The following is a 23,104-nucleotide window of genomic DNA, read 5'->3' as shown; positions in this document are numbered from 1 at the left end:
CCAGGGGACCCCCTACCTGAACACACCAAACCTGGGCATTGGCCCCTGCCCCAGCCCTCCCATTGACCTGGTGACCTTGGGTATGACTCCCCACTTTGGGAGGCTTAATTTCATCTGCAAAGTGGGGATCACACAGTGCCTCCTCCGCGGATTCAGCGAGAGGACGTTTGCAAAGGGCGAGGCATGTTCCGAGGAGACTGAATGCGCAGTAAGTGGTGGGCAGCATCCTTATTGGTGTTTCTGCATCCTAGGACTCCGCTCACTGGATGCCGATGTTGTGGCCAGCTTTGTGCATTTATAAAAAGACCGGTGCCATCCAGTTCTGCCTCACAATTGGACCAGATGTGGCCCTTACCCTTTGGGGACAGGCCGTCAGTTTCCTCCTTTTCCTCTTCTTTCTACAGGAGATTCTTCAGGAAGGTCCCAGTCAGCCGACCAAATGGAGCCACCTGGCCACAGAGGCCCGTGCCCTCGCCAGGAGGTGAGTCCCAAGACATGGTGAGCTTACGCCTGGCCCTTCTCCTGGGGGTTCCAGGGTCAGAGTCAGCCCCACAGTTGCCCCCACCCAGAAGTTGGGATCAGATATTACAAGAGCTGTCTGATGGAGGCAGTGTCACCAGTATGGGGAGGGGCAGGCAAGGTGGGTATAAGTCCAGAGATGTTAGGGGCAAAGCTTGGTGGACTGAAGGCGTCGGAGAGCATCTGCCGGCTTTCTCTTTGTGAGAGTTGTGTAATATACAAGTTATTATATTGGGGGTATAGTTCACACTAGACAGAGGCCTTTGCCCATTGCACTCCAGCCTGGGCAAAGAGTGAGACTTTGTCTCACTGTATAATTCAGTGGTTTCCCTATATTCTCAGGGTTGCAAAGCCATCACCACAACCAGTTTTAGGATTTTCATCATCCCAAAAACAAAACCCTGGACCCATCTGCCATCAGTCCCCGTTTCTCCTTACCTCCCCAGCCCCTGGAACCACTATTCTACTTTCTGTCTCTATAGATTTGCCTATTCTGGGTGTTTCATAGAAGTGGAATCAGACAATGTGTTGCCTTTTACAACTGGCTGCTTTGCACAGTGTTTTCTTTTTTTTCTTTTTTTTTTTTTGAGACGGAGTCTCGCTCTGTCCCCCAGGCTGGAGTGCAGTGGCGCATTCTCGGCTCACTGCAAGCTCCGCCTCCCGGGTTCATGCCATTCTCCTGCCTCAGCCTCCCAAGTAGCTAGGACTACAGGCGCCTGCCAACATGCCCAGCTAATTTTTTTGTATTTTTAGTAGAGATGGGGGTTTCACTGTGTTAGCCAGGATGGTCTCGATCTCCTGACCTCGTGATCCACCTGTCTCAGCCTCCCAAAGTGCTGGGATTACAGGCGTGAGCCACCGTGCCCGGCCAGCACAGTGTTTTCAAGGCTCATCCACATTGTGGCATGGGTGGGTGCTTCACTCCTCTTACGATTGAATAATATCCCATTGTATGGAAATGCCACATGTTGTTTATCCGTCATCTGTTTGAACAGACACTTGGGTTGTTTCATCCACTGCCTTTAAGGAGCAGCTTAAGGCTGGGTGCGGTGGCTCACGCCTGTAATCCCAGCACTTTGGGAGACTGAGACAGGTGGATCACTAGAGGTCAGGAGTTCAATACCAGCCTGGCCAACCTGGTAAAACCCCGTCTCCACTGAAAGTACATAAATTAGCCAGGCATGGTGGCACACACCTATAATTCCAGCTATTTGGGAGGCTGAGGCAGGAGAATCGCTTGAACCTGGGAGGTGGAGGTTGCAGTGAGCTGAGATTACACCACTGCACTCCAGCCTGGGCAATAGAATGAGACTCCATCTCAAAAAAAAAAAAAAAAAGATGCAGCTTAAGATCCTAAAAACACAGGATCTGTGACAATTTTCTCCTTTAGCTACGCTCCAGGGACCTTAGACTCATTTTACAGATGAGAAAACATTCAGAGAAGTTAAGGAATTTCCTAAGGACACACAGCTTGGAAGCAATAAAGCCAGGATTCAAACCCAGGCTGTCGTGACCACTCTCTTCTATGCTGTCTATATTGGGGTGACTGTACAATTTATTGTCCAAACTGAGATGCTTTCACGTGTGATAAAAGGTCCTATTGGCCAGGCACAGTGGCTCACACCTGTATTCCCAGCACTTTGGGAGGCTGAGGCATGAGGATCGTTTGAGGCAAGGAGTTACAGACCAGCTTGGGCAAGATGGTGAAAACCCCATCGCTACAAAAATAATTTTAAAAATTAGCCGGGCATGGTGGCACACACCTGTAGTCCTAGCTACTTGGAAGGCTGAGGCGAGAGGATCCCTTGAGCCTAGGAGTGTGAGGTTGCAGTGAGCTGTGATGGCACCACTGCACTCCAACCTGGACAACAGTGTAAGACTCCATCTCTTAAAAAGAAAAAAATAAGGCCCTGGCTGGGTGCGGTGGCTCACGCCTGTAATCCCAGCACTTTGGGAGGCTGAGGTGGGTGGATCGCCTGAGGACAGGAGGTCAAGACCAGCCTGGCCAATGTGGTGAGACCCTGTCTCTACTAAAATACAAAAATTAACTGGTGCACACTTGTAATCCCAGCTACTCGGGAGGCTGAGGTAGGAGAATCACTTGAGCCCAGGAGGGGAGGTTGCAGTGAGCTGAGATCACACCACTGCACTCTAGCCTGGTCAATAGAGTGAGACTCTGTCTCAAAAAAAAAAAAAAAAAAAAAAAGTCCTATTAATCCTTATGTCAGGACAACAGACACAAACTCTATGTCTCTGTGTAACAGAAACAGGGCATGGAGTACCTTTCCTGTCAGTCCTTGAAGTGTGTAACACAGAAAGGTGGAAAAGGCGTACCTGTCTTTGTGGCTGTCCTCTGTTTGGGGCAGCAGGAGGCCTGTGTAGTAGGGGGCGTAGTTCTGGTCCTGGGCCCCTTCCCTGCGAGCCCTTGGTAATGCTCAGGTGGGTGTCCTCACACAGCCACAGAGACACCGCCACCAAGATCGCAGCCACTGCTTGGAGGGCCCTGCTCGCCTCCAACACCAGCTACGTGCTTCTCTGGAATCTGCTGGAGGGAAGGGTGGCCCTAGAGACCCAGCGGGACCTGGAGGACAGGTGAGGCCTCCCCAGGTGTGGGTAGAAACTTTGGGGTTGGCCTCCTGGAGCCAACAGGGCCTAGCCAGAGGCTGCTGGTTCCAGAGCCAGCTCCCTTGAGTCCCGACGTTCTTTGTCGTTGGTGTCTTGGGGTGTCTTGGGTCTGCATCCTCCTCGGAGTGGGGCCACAGGGTCTTGGGCCCACTCGGTGGTGAGTCGCAGTAACCCACTTTTGCCTGGGGGGATGCAACTCAGCCTCTTCAAGAGAAGGGACAAGAACTGGAACCCAGAGCAACAGATCCCTTGCTCTCCTTCTGCCGCATTCCCTGACCCCCCTGGCCCCGGCGCCCCAGCCCAGGGCAGCTCCTCTGAGCTCCTCTGAGGCACCAGCTTCTTTCTCTGCCTCTGCAGACAGCCGGCTCTGCTTTTCTGCTTTGGTAACCCCTTCTGTCCCTCTCAGTTTAAAGGTTCATGGAGACTCCCCAGCATCTTGCTGAACCCCTTGACATTCCTAAATGAGACATTCCTAAACGAGAATGGGATTGGCTCCGCTTAGATCAGGTGTCCAGCCCTGAGCCAGTCACCATGGCTGGGGGAGGTCACATGACCCACCCCAGGGGCAGAGCGATGGCTCTCTAAGGAGGAGTAAGGGATGGAAGGGAAGCCAGAGGTCTCCACCCCAGCGATGCCCTTGTCGGGGAGGAATGGGTGGGACAGGATGTGGACAGCTGGTCAGGACAGAAAACCCATCCTAGCTAATTGGTTATAGACCACAGGCCCGTCAGGGCAAAAGGGCCCACAGGGATTCTGCAGCCCAGGGCTCTCCATTCATCAGTGGTGAGGACGTGCCCAAGGTCTCTGGAAAGGGCATGGCCGAGCCAGGACCAGGACCAGGGCTGCTGTGCTCCCCACTTCACCGGGCATTTTCCTCTTCACCATTCACCCAGAAGAGCCAAACATTTGCAAACATGTGATTCTTGAGTGGAAACCAAGCAGAGCCCTTTCAGCAAAGTGTGGCTGAGCTGAATGATGCAGATACAAGAATGTGGCCCTTTCACAGCCCATCTGGCTCATCTGAAAGCTTCAGAGAAGCAGCCACTTTCCGAGGCAGCTGTACCGACCCCGCAGAGGGCTGTTCTGCCTGGGAAGTTGGCAGAGGCCTTTGCAAACCAGTGGCTCCAGCCTGGGGCCCAGACAGGGATGGGGAGGGCTAGTTCTGCACCCAGCTCCATGGCCTCTGTTTCCTCCCAGGTACCAGGAGGTCCAGGCGGCCCACAAAGCACTGAGGACGGCTGTGGCAGAGGTGCTGCCTGAAGCGGAAAGCGTGTTGGCCACCGTGCAGCAAGTTGGCGCAGATACAGCCCCGTACCTGGCCTTGCTGGCTTCCCTGGGAGCTCTGGTCAGCTCAGTTGTCTCAGAGCTCCGTGTGGGGTCGGGAGGATCTATTATAGAAGCTGGAGGCTGGGCACGGTGGCTCACGCCTGTAATCGCAGCACTTTGGGAGGCCGAGGCAGGTGGATCACCTGAGGTCAGGAGTTTGAGACCACCTGGGCCAACGTAGTGAAACCTAGTCTCTACTAAAAATACAAAAATTAGCCAGGTGTGGTGGTGCGTGCCTGTAACCCCAGCTACTGGAGAGGCTAAGGCAGAAGAATCACTTGAACCTGGGAGGCAGAGGCTGCAGTGAGCCAAGATTGCACCTCTGCACTCCAGCCTGGGCGACAGAGCAAGACTCCATCTCAAAAAAAAAAAAAAAAAACAACTATTATAGCAGCTGGAGAAACCGGTGGGGCCCAGGCAGAGGCAGGTGATATGGCTCATTTTTAACTATATTGCAGCTAAGTCAAATGATATAACCTACCTATGGGGCTCGGCAGAGTCAGAGCTCAACCATTCTCTGTTGTTAATGTTAAGGCTGGGGCCTCTTCCTCCTTACAGTGACATTAGCAGTGTCATCAGATGGACACGGGATGCAATCCCAGCTCTGCCACTCCAGCTCTGTGACCTCGGCCAAGGACTTTCCCTTCCTGAGCCTCAGTCTGTCACATAGAACTCACCCATTAGGTTATTTCGAGGCTGCTTCCATGGGAGCTGGACAGAGATTCGGGAGCAATGCACGAGGTAGCTGGCCGGCCCCTCTGTGCTCATCGCCTTATACTCATCACCTCTGCATGAACCGGGTCCATCGTGTCGATTCAGTAACCCTGAAATCCCAAAACTCAGAAACTGAACATTAAAGAACTCAGCTTGGCCGGGCGCAGTGGCTCACACCTGTAATCCCAGCACTTTGGGAGGCTGAGGCGGGCGGATCACGAGATCAGGAGATCGAGACCATCCTGGCTAACATGGTGAAACCCCGTCTCTACTAAAAATACAAAAAAATTAGCCAGGCATGGTGGCGGGCGTCTGTAGTCCCAACTACTCGGGAGGCTGAGAATGGCGTGAACCTGGGAGGCGGAGCTTGCAGTAAGCTGAGATTGCGCCACTGCACTCCAGCCTAGGTGACAGAGCGAGATTCTGTCTCAAAAAAAAAAAAAAAAAAAAAAAACTCAGCTTATAAAAATGCATTTGGGACAAGTGCTAACCCAGATTGATGCCCAAGGCTGCTTATTTGAGATCTTTGCTCCTCCCACTGCGTGCGGAGAGTAATGCACAGCTGTTAGTGTGTTTGAGCCCAGGTTCTGCTTCCAACACCACTCAGGGTGTTAGGTCATAGGTAGAACCTGCACAGTTCTCCTATAAGTCTGGGAAATCCAGCATTCGGAAGCCGTCCAGCCCCCAGATCTCAGTTCAGGGCTGTGGAGCTGGGGAAGCGTTCCCACTTTGCAGTGGGGCAGTGTGGGTCAGGGAGGTTAGCTGGGTTGCTCAAGGCCATGCAGCTAGAAATTGGTAGGACTGTCATCTGAGCCCCAAGTAAGGGCTTCCCCAGCCTGGCTCCTCTCGCCCTGGGCCCTCTGCCTCCAGGGGTCCACACAAAGCCTGACCCCTGCTATTCCTGCCTCTGGGCTTCCGAGCTACCTGGGGCATCAGCTAGGCTCACCAGGTTTTCAGGGGGCTTGGGTTCTTGGCTGGCAGCCAGGGGCAGACCCGCTGCCTTAGCCCAGCAGGGCACCTCCCCCAAGTAGAGGATCCGCTGCTTGCCCTTCCTTGCCAGGCCCTGCCTGAGCGCATTGTCTCCCTGCAGCCTCAGAAGTCCCGGGCTGAAGACCTGGGCCTGAAGGCAAAGGCCCTGGAGAAGACAGTTGCATCATGGCAGCACATGGCCACTGAGGCTGCCCGAACCCTCCAGACTGCTGCCCAGGCGACGCTACGGCAAACAGAACCCCTCACAAAGGTCAGCTCTTGTGCTTTGAAGCAGGGGACCTGGGAAAGGTTGGGGCTACCCTCAAGGTGAGCCAGGGTCAGGGTTGCAGGAGGGAGAAGGGCAGAGACAGAAGTAGCTCTGTCCGGCTGGGTGTAGTGGCTCACACCTGTAATCCCACCACTTTGGGAGGCCGAGACGGGTGGATCACGAGGTCAGGAGATTGAGACCATCCTGGCTAACATGGTGAAACCCCATCTCTACTAAAAATACAAAAAATTAGCCAGGCATGGTGGCATGTGCCTATAGTCCCATCTACTTGGGAGGCTGAGGCAGGAGAATCGCTTGAACCCAGGAGGTGGAGGTTGCAGTGAGCTGAGATCGCGCCACTGCACTCCAGTCTGGCAACAGAGTGAGACCCCATCTCAAAAAAAAGAAAAAAGAAGAAGTAGCTCTGTCCATCCCTCTGGTGCCTCCTGCAAAACTCCACATACAGCCTGACATAGGGGAGGGGACCCTGATACCCCGAGAAGAGATGATGGACAGACTGACAGAGGACAGCAGCAGCAGCACCCGGGGCCACACCCACCATCCTGGGATCATTCTCTCTCATGCCTCCATTCATTAGCTCATTCTCTAGTTCATTCATGGCTCATTTGAAAGCTGCAGAGAAGTGGCCACTTTCCAAGGCAGCTGTACCGATAATTTTGTTTTTAATTTTGTTTTTGAAACAGTCTTGCTCTATTGCTTGGGCTGGAGTGCAGTGACGCAATCTCGGTTCACTGCAACCTCCATTTCCCGGGTTCAAGTGATTCTCCTGGGTCAGCCTCCAGAGTAACTGGGACTACAGGTGTGTGCCACTGTGTCTAGCTAAATTCTTTTGTATTTTTAGTAGAGATGGGGTTTCACTGTGTTGGCCAGGCTGGTCTCGAACTCCTGGCCTTAAGTAATCCACCTGCCTTGGCCTCTCAACATGCTAGAATTATGGGTGTAAGCCACCACACCCAGCCTCATTCCTTTTTTTTTTTTTTTTTTTTTTTTTGAGACAGACTCTTACTCTGTCACCAAGGCTGGAGTGCGTGGTGCGATCTCGGCTCACTGCAACCTCTGCCTCCCAGGTTCATGCAATTCTCCTGCCTCAGCCTCCAGAGTAGTTGGGATTACAGGCCCGCACCACCACGCCCAGCTAATGTTTGTATTTTTAGTAGAGATGGGGTTTCACCATGTTGGCTAGGCTGAACTCCTGATCTCAGATGATCCACCCACCTCAGCCTCCCAAAGTGCTGGGATTACAGGCGCGAGCCATCCCACCTGGCTTCCATTCCTTTTAAAGACAGGATAAGGGGGCTGTCTGTGAGGCCTGAGAATGTATCTGAAGGGCTGAGCCCAGTGCCTGCCGCTTACCTGGGGAGTTTGGCTTTGCCCCGGGGTAGCACCTGCTGATCTGGTCCACTGCCCTCGTCCAGGGTGAGGTTGCCAGGAAGAGAGGTGACTTCCCCAGGAGTCAGGGCCAGGCCCCCGCGTGTACGGATGACTCACCCCACCACAGCACCCATACCTTCGTCCTCCTCCCCACCCCATGAGCAATCAGAATAGGCCTGAGGCAGTACTGGTTGGCTCCTCAAACTCTACTATTTATTTATTCTTGTTACAGTGACATTCACGTGGCATACAAACACCCATTTTAGATGCAATGGCTTTAGCATGTTCACGATGTTGGGCCACCTCCACCTCAGTCTAGTTTCAGAACATTCTCACCACCCCTAACCCCATGCCCACTCAGCAGTCACTCCTCATTTCCACTCCCGAGGCCCGGGCAGCCTCCACTCTGTTCTCTGTCTCTGTAGATTTCCTTAGTCCAGCTCTTTTGCAGAAACGGAATCGTGTAATACGTGCCGATGGTGTCAGGCTTCCTCCTGTTAGCATCATCTTTTCAGGGTTCACCTGCCTTGCGGCCTGGATCTATACTTCCTCCCTTTTAAAGGCTCGGTCATATTCCAGTGTGTGGATGAAGCACATTTTGTTTACCCACTCATCTATCAGACCCAAATTCTTTCAGTGTATCTAGTCCTGTTGAGTGGCAGTGGGGAAGAAACTGATCTTCCATAAGTCAAGGTGGTGTCATAAACAGATTTGCGATTTTCACATCCACTTGCTGAGATAGAGCAGTGTTCCCTCCCTCCCTCCCTCCCTTCCTTCCTTCCTTCCTTTCTTTCTCTTTCTTTTTTAGATGGAATCTTTATGCCACCCAGGCTGGAGTGCAGTGGCTTGATCTCCGCTCACTATAACCTCTGCCCCATAGGTTCAAGCCATACTCCCACCTCAGCCTCCCCCAGTAGCTGGGATTGCAGGCATGCACCACCACACCTAGCTAATTTTAAATAAATTTTTAGTAGAGACAGGGTTTCACCATGTTGGCCAGGCTGGTCTCGAACTCCTGACCTCAAGTGATCTGCCCACCTCGGCCTTCCAAAGTGTTGGGATTACAGGTGTGAGTCCCTGTGCCTGGCCAATAGAACATGTTCTGAAGAGATGTTCAGGTGTTCTCGTTCCTTTAATTCTAGTGTTTCAGTTTTCCTCCGGGCTTTTGTGGACAGGTATCTCTTGGGAGACATTCGGAGTTCAACTTTTGTATAATAACACAGATCAGGTGCTCCTGGTGGACAGCATGACCCAGCGTCAGGGATTTGGTGATGATTTGGGCACCCATATATGTGGGTTTGGTGCCCACTGAGCTGCCCCTGGGCCCTGCACCTGTGGAGCCAGCTGCCCAGCCTCTCCTCATCTCTCTCCAGCTGCACCAGGAGGCCAGAGGCGCCCTGACCCAGGCTTCCTCATCTGTCCAGGCTGCGACAGTGACTGTCATGGGAGCCAGGACTCTGCTGGCTGACCTGGAAGGTACGTGAGTCCGGCTGACCACTAGGCTGTGTGATGACGAACGCCCCTGACAGCCACTCACCTCTCGCCTCAGCCAGGGCAGGCTTGCAGAGGACAGGAGTCTGGTCTTGTGGGCTTAATTAAGCCAAGCAGACTTTCCCTCCACCTCTCAGGATCCTGCCCCATCTCATACATCACTCACCTCGGACTTGCCCATGTGGCTATCCCATACACCCCAGGTCATCAGACCACATGCAGAGACCCTCCAGACCAAGTGAGAGGAGACTCTAACATCATTGGCTGTTCAACCAGGTCAAGTCTACTCTGGCCTGGGCTCCAGTTAGTTATCTGGTACAGATATGGCTGTCCGGGTCCAATGTTGAGTTGGGGCTATGGGAAGCAGATGGAGTTTCTCTTTAGAAGGGGCTATGGGTTGATGCCAGTCTAGTGCCCCCATTTTGCAGATGGGTAGGCTGAGGAAAGGAATTGCTATTCATTCCTGGGTCAGAGCTAAGCTGGGAATAGAAGCCAGCAAGTATTACGATTCTGCAAGTATCCACCTGTGTGATGGGCTTCTGTGATACCCAATTTGCTCCAGAGAGAAGCCCCCTCACCCTTTGTTTGTGGCTCCTTATCCAACGGGCTGGATAAGGCAGGAACACACTCTGAACCCCAGATGTCTCTTGGGGTCTGAGGCCAGAAGTCAGGCTTCTGCTGTTGTTCTGTGGCCTCCCTCCCCAACCCTGCCCACTGCCCGGAAGAGATGGAGCGCTAGCTGTGGACCCAGCCCCTCTGGGACAGAGGATGGGCTGGTCAGTGCTCCTGTTCCCCAGCTTCCTGGCGGCTTGAAGTCCTAGTCACCCATCGTTTGGGGACTTCCTGTCGGAAAGGCGTGGCCGTGTGTGCTTAAGTATCTAGAGTCATATTTAGAAAAAGGTACATTCAATGACTTATAATGATGGAATGTTAGGATCTTAGAACATTAGAATGATAAGAGGTCTTAAGGTCATCTGCTGCAAATCTCACACCTGGCAGTGGACTCACCCACCCTCAGCTTGCCTATCTCCAACAATGAGGGGCTCACTACCTTACAAGCTTTTACCTTCTCATTGTCGGGTTCTGTGAATGAGAACATTCTTGTGTGTAGTGGATGGAAATTTCCTTGCACTGTTCCCATAATCCACAGGAGGGCTAACCTCAAACCTCTAACCCCAGGCTCTTTTCCCCATTCTGATCCCATTTTAGAGACACCCTTTCTTACCACCAGCTTGGCTGTGCTCAGTTGGTGTTCAGGATAAAAGGAAAATTCACAAGGTGAACTGTGGAGCAGTCTTCCCCGGGGTGTGGCCGGGGGTCTCCTAGCCTATTGATACGCTCTGCCAAGAGAGGGTTTTTGTTCAAATAAGTTTAGGAACTGTCTCTTGCTGCAGCATCCTCTTGAGGTCTTACAGAGAACACTTGAGAATATTAAAGGTTCTGAGAAGGCCTGTAATAAAGAAACCTGCTTCACTTTCAACTTAATTGACACTTCCCCCTAACGTTTGTTAACACCGTGGAGAATTAGGGCTCCACACAATACATGCTGAGAAACATCAATTTTGTGTACAAGGAGCAAAGCAGGTCTAATTTCTGGATGGAACAATTCTATAATATTATGCCCTCAAAGATTTGAAGGCTTTATTCATTTTAAAAATTGACTTTTACTTTGTCCACTGTAATAAGTGCTTTTTTTTTTTTTTTTTTTTTTTTGAGATAGAGTCTCGCTCTGTTGCCTAGGCTGGAGTACAGTGGCATGATCTCGGCTCACTGCAACCTCTGCCTTCTGGGTTCAAGTGATTCTCCTGCCTCAGCCTCCTGAGTAGCTGCGATTACAGGTGCCCACCACCACACCCGGCATTTTTTTTTTTTTTTTTTTTTTTTAGTAGAGACAGGGTTTCACCAGGTTGGACAGGCTGGTTTTGAACTCCTGACCTCTGGTGATCTACCTGCCTCCGCCTCCCAAAGTGTTAGGATTACAGGCGTAAGTCACCGTGCCCGGCCTGTAATCAGTTCTTTTGATGATAAACTTCCTTTAGAATTTTTTTTTGAGTTGGGGTCTGACTCTGTCACCCAGGCTGGAGTGCAGTGGTGCAATCATAGGTGCAATCATAGCTCACTGTAGCCTCCAATTCCTGGCCTCAAGTGATCCTTCCACCTCAGTCTCGTGAGTAGCTAGGTCTATAGGTGTGTGCCACCATGCCCAGCTAAGCTTTTGTCTTTTTGTAGAGATGAAGTCTCACTATGTTTCCTAGGCTGGTTTTGAACTCCTGGCCTGATCCTCCTGCTTCAGCCTCCAGAGTAGCTGGGATTACAGGAATGAGCCACCACACCTAACTAAATTTCCCTTAGAATTTTATCTGAAAGGAAAGGAAATAGTCTCTTTGTTTACCAAGAAATAAACTACTTCTTATTGGATAATAAAATCTATGGGAATTCTAACATTTCCTCTGGGTGTGGTGGCTCACACCCATAATCCCAGCACTTTGGGAAGCCAAGGTGGGTGGATCACTTAAAGCCAGGAATTTGAGATCAGCCTGGCCAACATGGTGAAACTCCATCTCTACTGAAAAAAAAAAAATACCAGCCGTGTATGGTGGTGTGCGCTTATAATCTCAGCTACTCAGGAGGCTGAGGCAGGAAAATTGCTTAAACCCGTGAGGCAGAGGTTGCAGTGAGCTGAGATCTCTCCACTGCACTCCAGCCTGGGCGACAGAGCGAGACCTTGTCTCAAAAAAAAAAAAAAAAAAAAGAGAGAATTGTAACATTTCCCTTTTTGTCTTGATTGCTTGAAAGCTCAGTGGTCAATCAAACATTTGGTTTCTGCAATGTCATTATCGAGATTTTCTGGTACTTCCTCTCCTCTGTCCTTCCTCATCCCTCCAGTTACATCAGACTCTTGGTTTTCCATGGTAAGGATCCATTTGTTGATTTACCCATCACTATACACTGCCTCAAAGCATTGTTTAGACGTAGGCAGTACATGAAAATGCTGAGCTGAGCAGACTGAGCCATGGACTGTGCTAGTCCCCACCACTGGCCCCAGCACTGACCACCATGTAATTCCTTGACTTTAATAGACATCCTAATAGAATGAATACTCATCTCAAAATTCCCCAAGCAGTATGTCTGTGTCTCGCTTGCTTTTGTTTTCTCCTGGATAAGCCTGAGAAGGTGATACGCATGTTGCATGCACTTCAGACCTCCACTCGTTGTCCAAGGGTCGGTGGTCAGCCAGGCAGCTCTGCCAGTGGCTGCCTGGGAGGCACCGGAGGTGTGAGCCCAGTTCCCCTGACCCAGCCTCAGCCGGGTTTGCAGGAATGAAGCTGCAGTTTCCCCGGCCCAAGGACCAGGCGGCATTGCAGAGGAAGGCAGACTCCGTCAGTGACAGACTCCTTGCAGACACGAGAAAGAAGACCAAGCAGGTGGAGAGGATGCTGGGAAACGCGGCCCCTCTTTCCTCCAGTGCCAAGAAGAAGGGCAGAGAAGCAGAGGTGTTGGCCAAGGACAGTGCCAAGGTCAGGGTGGTGGCTGTGACAACAGTGGCCTCCTTCCCTCCCGGGGGGACCGCCCTTCCGCGGGCCCCTTCCCGACATCCGTGCTGACTACTCCGCACTCACTCACTGCTCAGTGGGCCCAGGCATTTAGCTCAGAGACTTCACGGGGGTGAGTCTGCGGGTTCCTCACGAAATAGGTGTCATTGCTGTCCCCATTGTACAGGTGAGAATGCTGAGGTGCAGCCAGCTTCATGAACTTAACCAGGACTTACACCTGGGTCTGCTGGCTTTCCTGCCTAAACTTCTAGGTTTTTCTTTTCTTTTTTGTTATTTTGAAGTTTGCGTTTATTTATTTTACCTGCCTTTTGGTTTTTAATTTTTTTCTTAATTTTTTGAGACAGATTCTTACTCTGTGGCCCAGGCTGGAGTGCAGTGGCACAATCTCAGCTCACTGCAATCTCCGCCTCCTGGGTTCAAGTGACTCTCCTGCCTCAGATTCCAGAGTGGCTGGGATTATAGGCGTGCTCCACCACACCTGGCTAATTTTTGTATTTTTAGTAGAGCGGGGTTTCACCATGTTGGCCAGGCTGGTCTCGAACTTCTGATCTCAGATGATCCACCTACCTTGGCCTCCCAAAGTGCTGGGATTACAGGTGTGAGCCACTGCACCCAGCTTAAGGGTTTTTGGTTTGTTTTTTTTTTTTGCTTGTTTGTTTGTTTTTTGTAGAGACAGGGTCTCTGTCGCCCAGGCTGGAGTACAGTAGCACAATCACAGCTCACTGCAGCCTCAAACCCTTGGGCTTAAGTGATCTTCCTGCCTCAGCCTCCTGAGTAACTGGGACTACAGGTGTGTGCCACTGTGCCTGGCTAACTTTTTTTTTTTTTTTTTGCAGAGATGAGAGTCTCGGCCAGGTGTGGTGGCTAACTCCTGTAATCCCAGCACTTTGGGAGGCCAAAGCAGGCAGATCACTTGAGGTCAGGAGTTCGAGACCAGTCTGGTCAACATGGTGAAACCCTGTCTCTACTAAAAATACAAAAAAATTAGCCGGGCATGGTGGCTCGCACCTGTAGTCCTAACTACTCCAGAGGCTGAGACACAAGAATTGCTTGAACCTGGGAGGTGGAGGTTGCAGTCAGCCAAACTGCACCACTGCACTCCAGCCTGGGCAACAGAGGGAGACTCTGCCTCGAAAAAAAAAAAGAAAAAAAAGATTGGGGTCTCACTATGTTGCCCAGGCTGCTCTTGAACCTCTGGTCTCAAGCAAGCCTCCTGCCTCAGCCTCCCAAAGTGCTGGGACCATAGGCATGAGCCACTGCACCCAGCCCTGGCTGATTTTAACTAGGCTTTTAAAAAATTGGTGCCAAATTCTAATCAGTGCATATCTCCCCAGCTCTGCTGCTGGTTCTGTTGCTCACACACCAAGGAAACTGTCTTTATGGTGCCTAGGAAAAGTGCTGGGTTTGCAGTAGGGGTCCCCGGGCTTGATCTCTTGTCATGCCCCTCGGGCTTTGGCCAGCCCCTCCTCCCCTCTGTGCCTCTGTTTCCTCATCTGTAAAATAGTTAGAATTGCTCCTCCTGAAGCGGGTGGTATCCAGCAGTCTACACTGTGCCCAGCACTTAGCCTGCATTCAGTACATATTTGTTGCATGCATGAATGAATGAATGATCTGCCTGGTACAGACAACTGCTTGGCATCATTGCCATAAGAGCTATTTACCTCCAAAAGGACTTGCTGCACTCACTTCTTCTCCCTGCCACTGCCACCCATCCCATAGCTTGCCAAGGCCTTGCTGAGGGAGCGGAAACAGGCGCACCGCCGTGCCAGCCGGCTCACCAGCCAGACGCAAGCCACGCTCCAACAGGCGTCCCAGCAGGTGCTGGCGTCTGAAGCACGCAGACAGGAGCTGGAGGAAGCTGAGCGGGTACATTTGCCAGGGCCCCTACCCTATCGCCTCCTGCCCCTGGCAGCCCGGGTGGGGGCGCCATTCAAGCTGTTTCTTCCTCCTCCCCCTGGAAGGTGGGTGCTGGGCTGAGCGAGATGGAGCAGCAGATCCGGGAATCACGTATCTCACTGGAGAAGGACATCGAGACCTTGTCAGAGCTGCTTGCCAGGCTGGGTAAGGAGGCCCCAAGGCTGGGCCCTGAACCCCTGGGTCCCGGGGGCACCTCTAGGATCTTCCTGTGAGCTCCAGTCCTGGGGAAGATTTCCTCCTTGTCCTCATCACCATGCTTCCCGCATCCCCATCTTTGTGGTCAATCACAAGCATTTATAACCATGCCCAGGCCCCTTTGCCATGTGGGACAGGGTTGGCATCTTGAAGTGAGTTCACTTTGAGTAACTGTTTGTGCCTCCAGGGCCCTCTATTCTTTGGGGCAGGGCAGGGGGCACACAGAAAACCCACCATTGGCAAGAACACCCACAGGCACCGGGTGAGCGGGTGAGCAGGTCAGCCCTCAGGAGCTGAGGGTTCAGGAGAAGAAGAAAGACTGTCACGGCAGAAAGTGTGTCATCAGGTGCTGGTCTGGGATCAGACTAAGATTCAAGTCTGGCTCTGTCCCTTCTTTGGCCATTAGACCTCGGGCAAGCCACTCCACCTCTCTGAGCCTCAGATCCCCCATCTGGAAAATGGGAGTAACAGTGGGGTGGTTTAGAAAGCGCTTACCACGGTGCGTGGTGTATGTTGAGAGTGAGTAAATAGCGGCTCATAGGAAGGAGGTCAGATTCAAGATGGGCCTTAGCAAGGAGGCATTTTGGATGAAGGGAATAGCACCTCCCAAGGCATGAAGGTTGCAGAGGCCCAGTGTTGTGGGGAGGCTCAGGAGACAGCAGACAGGGCAGTTGGGCTGAAAAGAACAGCATGTATTTTTTTCAAATTGTAAAAGACACATAATATTTTCCATCTTAACCATTTTGAAGTGTACAGTTCAGCAGCATTAAGTATATTCATTGTTGTGCGATCATCACCACTACCCATCTCTAGAACACTTTCATCATCTCCAATTGAAGCTCTGTCCTCCTGAAACACTAACCCCCCATTTCCCTCCCCCAGCCCCTGGCAGCCATCATTCTACTTTCTGTCTCTATGAATTTGACTACTCTGGGCCAGGCATGGTGGCTCATGCCTGTAATCCCAGCACTTTGAGAGGCTAAGGTGGGTGGATCATTTGAGGTCAGGAGTTTGAGACCAGCCTGACCAACATGGTGAAACCCTGTCCCTTCTAAAGATATAAAAAAATTAGCCAGGCATGGTGGCACAAGCCTGTAATCTCAGCTACACAGGAGTCTGAGGCAGGAGAATCGCTTGAACCTGGGAGATGGAGGTTGCAGTGAGCCAGGATCACACCACTGCACTCCAGCCTGGGTGAGAGTGAGACTCCGTCTCAAAAAAAGAACTTGCTTAGAATCATAGGTGGGAATTGAACAATGAGAACACTCAGACACAGGGTGGGGAACATCACACACTGGGGCCTGTCATCGGGTCGGGGGAGCGGGGAGGGATAGCATTAGGAGAAATACCTAATGTAAATGACCAGTTAATGGGTGCAGCATACCAACATGGCACATGTATACATATGTAACAAACCTGCACGTTGTGCACATGTACCCTATAACTTTAAAAAAAAAAAAAAAGAATTTGACTACTCTGGGGACCTCATATAACTGGAATCATATAGTATTTGTACTTTTAAAATTTTTTTGGAGACAGGATCTTGCTCTGTTACCCAGGCTGGAGTGCAGTGGTGCAGTCATGGCTCACTGCAGCCTCAAACTCCTGGGCTCAAGCGATTCTTCCACTTCAGCCTTCGAAGTAGCTGGGACCACAGGCATGCACCACCACACCCAGCTAATTTTTTTTTTTTTTTTTGGAGACAAAAAAATATGTTCCCTATGTTGCCCAGGCTGGTCTCAAACTACTGGGCTCAAGTGATCCTCCTGCCTTGGCCTCCCAAAGTGCTGGGATCACAAGCGTGAGCCACCATGCCCGGCCTTATTTGTCCTCTTTTGACTGACTTATTTCACTTAGCAGAAAGTCATCAAGATTCACCCATGTGGCAGCAAGCATTTTCAATTTTCATTCGTAATAAGAGGAGAGAGAATTGCCATGCTCTACACGTTGTCTGGACACCAGGCCCACACTAAGCTATTCACACACGTGATCTTACAGAATTCTCATACTCACCCTTTAACGCAAGGACAGTTATTATTTTGCCATTTTGCAGATGAGGAAACTGAGGTGAGGAGAGTTTATTTTTATTTTTTATTTATTTTTGTTTTTTGTAGAGACAGCGTCCCGTTATGTTAACCAAGCTGGTGTTGAACTCCTGGCCTCAAGGGATGCTCCCACCTCAGGTTCCCAAAATGCTGGGATTACGGGAGAGAGCCACCACACCCAGCTTAGCACAGAGTTTAGATAATGTGGCCAGGGTCCCACAGCCAGTCGGTGGGAAAGCCGTGGCTCACCTGCGGGTCCAAGTGACTCAGCGTGCATGCAGGTAGCCACTAATCGATGCCTAAGGCCCTGTTGTGGAGCAGACACTCTCTTCAACCATTCCTGCATTGTCACTGTCATTCATTCACTTGTCACACTCTGTGTTGGCCTTGTGCTTGGCCTGGGGATGCAGAATGAAGAGCACACGCCTGGCCCCTTCTCCAGGAGCCCTAGGCAGCCTGGGCAGGTAGAGTGGGGGCTGTAATCCATTTCTGAATCTCTTCGAAGACCAGGCTGTTTGGATTTTGCTGTGGGCCGTGGGGCCTCTTGAGGTCCTCCTAGGTCAGCAGGGCCTTGGCTCCCCTCTGCCTTCTCTTGCACCCTTGCTCAGTGCTTGCAGCTGCTTGCCCAGGAAATCCAGGGCCTCGGGGATCCCAGGGGCCCAGTGGAATCCTGTGGGGTTAGAAGCAGCCACTTGGGGCTGGGCATGGTGGCTCATGCCTGCAATCCCAGCACTTTGGGAGGCCAAGGCGGGTGGATCACTGGAGGTCAGGAGTTTGAGACCAGCCTGACCAACATGGTGAAACCCTGTCTCTACAAAAAATACAAAAATTAGGCAAGGTGTGGTGGCTCACACCTGTAATCCCAGCACTTTGGGAGGCTGAGGCGGGCAGATCACCTGAGGTCAGGAGTTTGAGACCAGCCTGGCCAACGTGGTGAAACCCTGTCTCTACTAAAAATACAAAAAATTAGCGGAGCGTGGTGGCAGGCACCTGTAATCCCAGCTACTCGGGAGGCTGAGGCAGGAGAATCGCTTGAACCTGAGGCCACGGTAAGCTGAGATCGTACCACTGCACTCCAGCCTGGACAACAGAGCGAGACTCCATCTCAATAAATAAATAAATGCATCCATCCATCCATACATACATACAAAAATTAGCTGGGCATGGTGGTGTGGGCCTGTGGTTTACCCCAGTGATTGCCCACATCCAGGCCCACAGGCGGCATCTGTAAACGTGTGCTGTCAGTGAATTGAGCCAGCATGTTCAAGCTGGCAAAAATCCCAGGGGCCTTTCTCCCACACCGTTTTGTAAATGAGTAAACTAAGACTCAGAGAGGACTCACCTGAGGCCTTCTTTTTTAACAATAATAGTAAAACCATCAACAAAAATGACATTTGTCAAGTGCCACCCAGGAGGATGTTCTAGAGTCTGCCCATGGGCCCGTTGGGATGCTATGGGTCCTTACCCACCTCCCAGCCCTTCTGCTCCCCATCTTTCCCTGGTGGTTGGTGGGCCATTGGAATCCTGGGAGGCCTGAGTTGGGGAGAGGCTCAGGGGCTGGGAGGTGCCCTGGGGCCTGCAGGGCTGCTGGCTCACAGTGAGGCTGTTTGTGCCCCACCACAGGGTCGCTGGACACCCATCAAGCCCCAGCCCAGGCCCTGAACGAGACTCAGTGGGCACTAGAACGCCTGAGGCTGCAGCTGGGCTCCCCGGGGTCCTTGCAGAGGAAACTCAGTCTGCTGGAGCAGGAATCCCAGCAGCAGGAGCTGCAGATCCAGGGCTTTGAGAGTGACCTCGCCGAGATCCGCGCCGACAAACAGAACCTGGAGGCCATTCTGCACAGCCTGCCCGAGAACTGTGCCAGCTGGCAGTGAGGGCTGCCCAGATCCCCGGCACGCACTCCCCCACCTGCTGTTTACATGACCCAGGGTGTGCACACTACCCCACGGGTGTGCCCATACAGACGTTCCCCGGAGCCGGCTGCTGTGAACTCGCCTCCGTGTGAATAGTCACACTCCCTGCCGATTCTGTCTGTGCCTTCTTCCCTGCCAGCAGGACTGAGTGTGCGTACCCAGTTCACCTGGACATCAGTGCACACTCTCACCCCTGCACATGCATAAACAGGCACACCCCAGTGTCAATAACATACACACGTGAGGGTGCATGTCTGTGTGTATGACCCACACGTGTTCAAGTCTAATCCATCCAGTCCACAGCTTACGGTCCACACACATTACAGTCCACAGCTGTTGTGAGAGCCGCCTGTGTGCTAGGCACCCTCTGGATGTTGGGCAAGTTGTTACATGAGATGCCCTGGGGTGCTACATCCACTCACTCCAAATAGCAGGGAGGTCTCAGCAGATCTGCAGAGATCAAGGGGGTCAGCAACAGCCGAAGCCCCTAGTCCCAGAGCTGGCTGCCCTCTGTTTCACGGCAGCTCCCTGACCTGTGTTGCTGCATGCACTCCCTACAGCTCGACACAGCCAGGGGACCAACAGGCCAAGAAATGCAAGATCCTGGGAGGGTTCTCAGCAGCAGAATCTGAGGCCCAGAGACCCTGAGGCCATGGCCAGGCCTGCTAGTCTGGCTAGAGCAAGGCCCACTCCTGGCGGGGGTGTCATTGCCTTCACCGGATGCTTCCCTCTCAGGGTCCTGGGACTGCACCAGACGCCCTGAGGGAATGGCCCACCCTGGCCTGTACCCACTTCAGCCTGTGATCTATCCAAAGAGCCAGGCCCAAAAGTACCTAGGTCAGGGTGCTCAGGCTACCAGGAGCACGCCTTTGTGCCCCCGGCAACCCAGTTGACCTTTAATCGACGCTTTCCAGACCAGCCCTGCAGCACCACTTGCCATGCGGGAGGCCACAAGGGTGTGCAAGCCTGGCTGCCATTCCAGTCTGTCCTGTCTGGGAATCGCCCTGTGGCCAGGCCTGCATGCTGGCCTCTGCCCAGGACTCCTCAGCATTTCCTCTTGGCATCCCTCCCCTCTCCCAGACCCTCTTCCAGCAGATGGCAAGGCCTCGGCATTGGGAAGACAGGCACCTCTGCGGGCCCAGCCCCCTCCCGTGGCTCCCCTGACAGGGGCAGGGGTAGGGCAGCAGCACAGACCAATTCCGTTGAACGTGGAAATAAAGGACCCTTTTACTGGGCAGGGTGGTGTGCCTCTCACCCTCCCCGGCTGGTGGGCAGCCAGGGCCCTGGCTGTGGGTGTGCATATGACACACCTCGTAGGTGGCCAGCATGTGGACCGGACGTTGGTAGGAAGGTGGCAAAAGCTGAGCTCGTGGCTGGGCCAGTACCTCCCATTAGAGGGCTTTGCTGGGGTTGTGTGATCACAGGTACCTACCCTGTCCTCTCAGGCACTTACCACATAAAGCCTAGGAGCTGGTGAGTTGGAGGGGTGGGGTGCGGAGAGGCCCTCAGCTGACCTCTGGTTCAGGCTGGAGACGAACTCACAGCCAAGTGTCCGAGGATGGTGAGGAGCAGGGAGGGGCGCCATCCAGGAGGGGGATGGTGTGGGTTGGGCCTTGAAAGGTGGGGAGGCAGAGGAGGAAGCATTCCAGGCAAGAGGGTGGACAACAGTCCGGGGCCCGCAGGGTTGGGGCTCGGCCAGCTTGCATCACTCCAGGAACCCAGGTTGAATGGGGTGGGATGTTGGAGCTGCTCAGTCAGGGCTCTTGGCCACAAGCCCCAAACCCCTCCTGAGGTGGTTTCAGCAGAAAAGGGGTGTTGGGAGGGTCGCTTGGAACCCTGGAGTAAAAACGGCTGCCAGGTGTTGGAGATAGCCTAGGGAGGGGAGCCTGAGGCTTCCGGGATAGGTTGGCTTCCCTCTTCCCCCTCCCGCCTCTCTTCTTGGTCTGTGTCTCTGCTCTCCTCTCCTGTATCTGCTTCGTTCTTTTCTCTTTATTTATTTATTTATTTTTTTGAGATGGAGTCTTGCTCTGTCGCCCAGGCTGGAGTGCAATGGCGTGATCTCGGCCCACTGCATCCTCCACCTCCCAGGTTTAAGCAATTCTCCTGCCTCAGCCTCCCAAGTAGCTAGGACTACAGGTGCTTGCCACCATGCCCAGCTAATTTTGGTATTTTTAGTAGAGACAGGGTTTCACCATGTTGGTCAGGCTGGTCTCAAACTCCTGACCTCAGATGATACACCTGCATTGGCCTCTTAAAGTTCTGGGATTTCAGGCATGAGCCACTGCGCCCGGCCCATTCTTTTCTCTTTGCAGAGTGGCTTTCTTTGTTTTTCTTGTGCCTGATAGGAGAGGACACCCACCCCTACCGCCATCCCCCATAATGGCCCCAGGTGTACATGTCATCAGGTCCAGTGCTTGCAAGAGACAAGCTGGTGACTGTGTCCTGATTCCAGCTTCTCAGCTTAGGTGAAGTCCCACCAACCCCTGTTCGGGATAATGAGGATCTCTGGATCTAAGGCCAATAATGGATGACCGGTGCCACCCCCCAACCTAATGGGAGATGGTGTTCAGAGAAGAGGTGTGCTCCTCCACAGAAAACTGTAAAATCAAGGCCACGGTGGGGGATTGACATGATTAAACTGAGCTAGGAGTGACTTGGTCCCTAGATGTCTGGGCAGAGGTGGAGAGGCCGAAGATGGGGGAGCTGCTGCTGCACAGTGAGTTTGGTGATTGGCGTCTGGTGTAAGTGATGTCGAGAAGACGGAGTTCTTCCAAGACCTCTGGGATAGGGTCTGATGTCCCCCTCCCGCCTCCCTCCAGTTTCTCAGCCGACAGCACACAGTCGTCCTGGTGCCTGCTCTTGGCATTCAGCCTTTATCCACTCAAGCCGTGGGATCCAGCTAAGCTCAGTCCCAGCATCCCCGACGGGTGGAGAACTCGGGCCTGACATGTTGTGACTCATGCAGTCTGATCATGCCTGGTGCATGTGCTGATCTATTCTCTGGCCCCAGAGGTGGGGCCGCTGCCGGGTGGAATGCGGCAGCTGTTGAACATCTGGCTAGCAATGCAGTCCAGCAGCTGAGCAGAAGGTGGGGTGGCCCCTGCCCTGTAGGATGGCTGACTGGGGCCAACCAGCCCAACCGGCCAGGGCAATAGGCTGTTGGAGCCTGGAGAGGGAAGTGCATTATAAGGGCTCTGTCCTAAGTCAGCTCCCATCCACCAAGGGTGGTAATGCTAAGCTTTTACTCTCTGCTTAAACCATCCAGCAAGTCATCAAAGTTACAAAAGCCCCTGCTTAGTGCGTTCTGGGTTACTTCATTGTGAAGATCAGGGGACTGAAGCTCAGCCAGGTCAAGTGCCTCGCCTAAGGTCATGCAGCTTGGCCAAATCCAAACCCTTGGGTGAGTGGACAGAGGAGCGTCAGCTAGGAGAGGTGGGTGCTGGTCTTACTGGGAGGGGCCTGCCCCCTGGACTGCTGCCCTGACCTCAGCCCCATCCCATTCTGCCTAGCCCCTTGCTGGGCACTCCACTCCCCAGGGACAGCCACAGAAAAAATGATGATCTCGGCTGGGTGTGGTGGCTCACGCCTGTAATCCCAGCACTTTGGGAGGCCGAGGCAGGTGGATCACCTTAGGTCAGGAGTTCGAGACAAGCCTTGCCAACATAGTGAAACCCCGTCTCTACTAAAAATACAAACATTAACTGGGCGTGGTGGTGTGTGCCTGTAGTCCCGGCTACTTGGGAGGCTGAGGCAGGAGAATCACTTGAACCTGGAGGCGAAGGTTGCAGTGAGCCGAGATCAAGCCGCTGCACTCCAGCTGTGGGCAACAGAGCAAGACTCTGCCTCGAAAAAAATAAATAAATAAGAAAGATGATCTCAGGGTCCCTACCCTAGGAGTCAGATGCACGGTGGGGCCATTCCTAGCGCTGTTTGCTCTGGACAGCGCCTGTCTATGCCTGTGGCCCGGCATCATTATGAGGAGTGCTCCCTTGACTCTGGCTGTCCTGATTTGGACACTAGACTTCATGGTCACCCTGGCCACAGGTACCCTATCCTGCATCCTGAGCTCCGCTCTTCCTGGAGTCATGGGCTGGTCTTTCCTCCTGGTGGCCTTGCGCCTCAGCTCCAGCTTCCTGACTTTTCTCTTCTGGAAATGGGAATGCCAAGTCCTATTTC

The 23,104-nt window shown here is 52.8% G+C and overlaps 1 protein-coding gene across 2 annotated transcripts in view; it reads left to right on the top strand.

Moving 5' to 3' along the window:
- LAMC3 (laminin subunit gamma 3) overlaps window positions 1–21,581 on the top strand; it is an 83,958-nt gene extending 62,377 nt beyond the window's left edge. The window contains exons 20-28 of one of the 2 annotated variants that reach the window (XM_003822380.5): window positions 405–481; window positions 2,977–3,111; window positions 4,342–4,489; window positions 6,275–6,424; window positions 9,187–9,289; window positions 12,623–12,822; window positions 14,578–14,724; window positions 14,820–14,919; window positions 18,639–21,581. In XM_003822380.5, the coding sequence (XP_003822428.3) occupies window positions 405–481; window positions 2,977–3,111; window positions 4,342–4,489; window positions 6,275–6,424; window positions 9,187–9,289; window positions 12,623–12,822; window positions 14,578–14,724; window positions 14,820–14,919; window positions 18,639–18,889 (1,311 nt within the window). In that variant the 3' untranslated portion in view covers window positions 18,890–21,581. Of the gene's footprint in view, window positions 1–404; window positions 482–2,976; window positions 3,112–4,341; window positions 4,490–6,274; window positions 6,425–9,186; window positions 9,290–12,604; window positions 12,823–14,577; window positions 14,725–14,819; window positions 14,920–18,638 lie in introns of both variants that reach the window. The other variant, XM_063594137.1, reaches the window with a different exon arrangement.
- Window positions 21,582–23,104: the final 1,523 nt, after the last annotated feature.

This window comes from Pan paniscus, chromosome 11 (assembly GCF_029289425.2).
Source record: "Pan paniscus chromosome 11, NHGRI_mPanPan1-v2.0_pri, whole genome shotgun sequence".
Classification (NCBI taxonomy): domain Eukaryota; kingdom Metazoa; phylum Chordata; class Mammalia; order Primates; family Hominidae; genus Pan; species Pan paniscus.
Note: the sequence above shows the minus strand (reverse complement) of the source record. Positions and strands in the feature narration are given on the sequence as shown.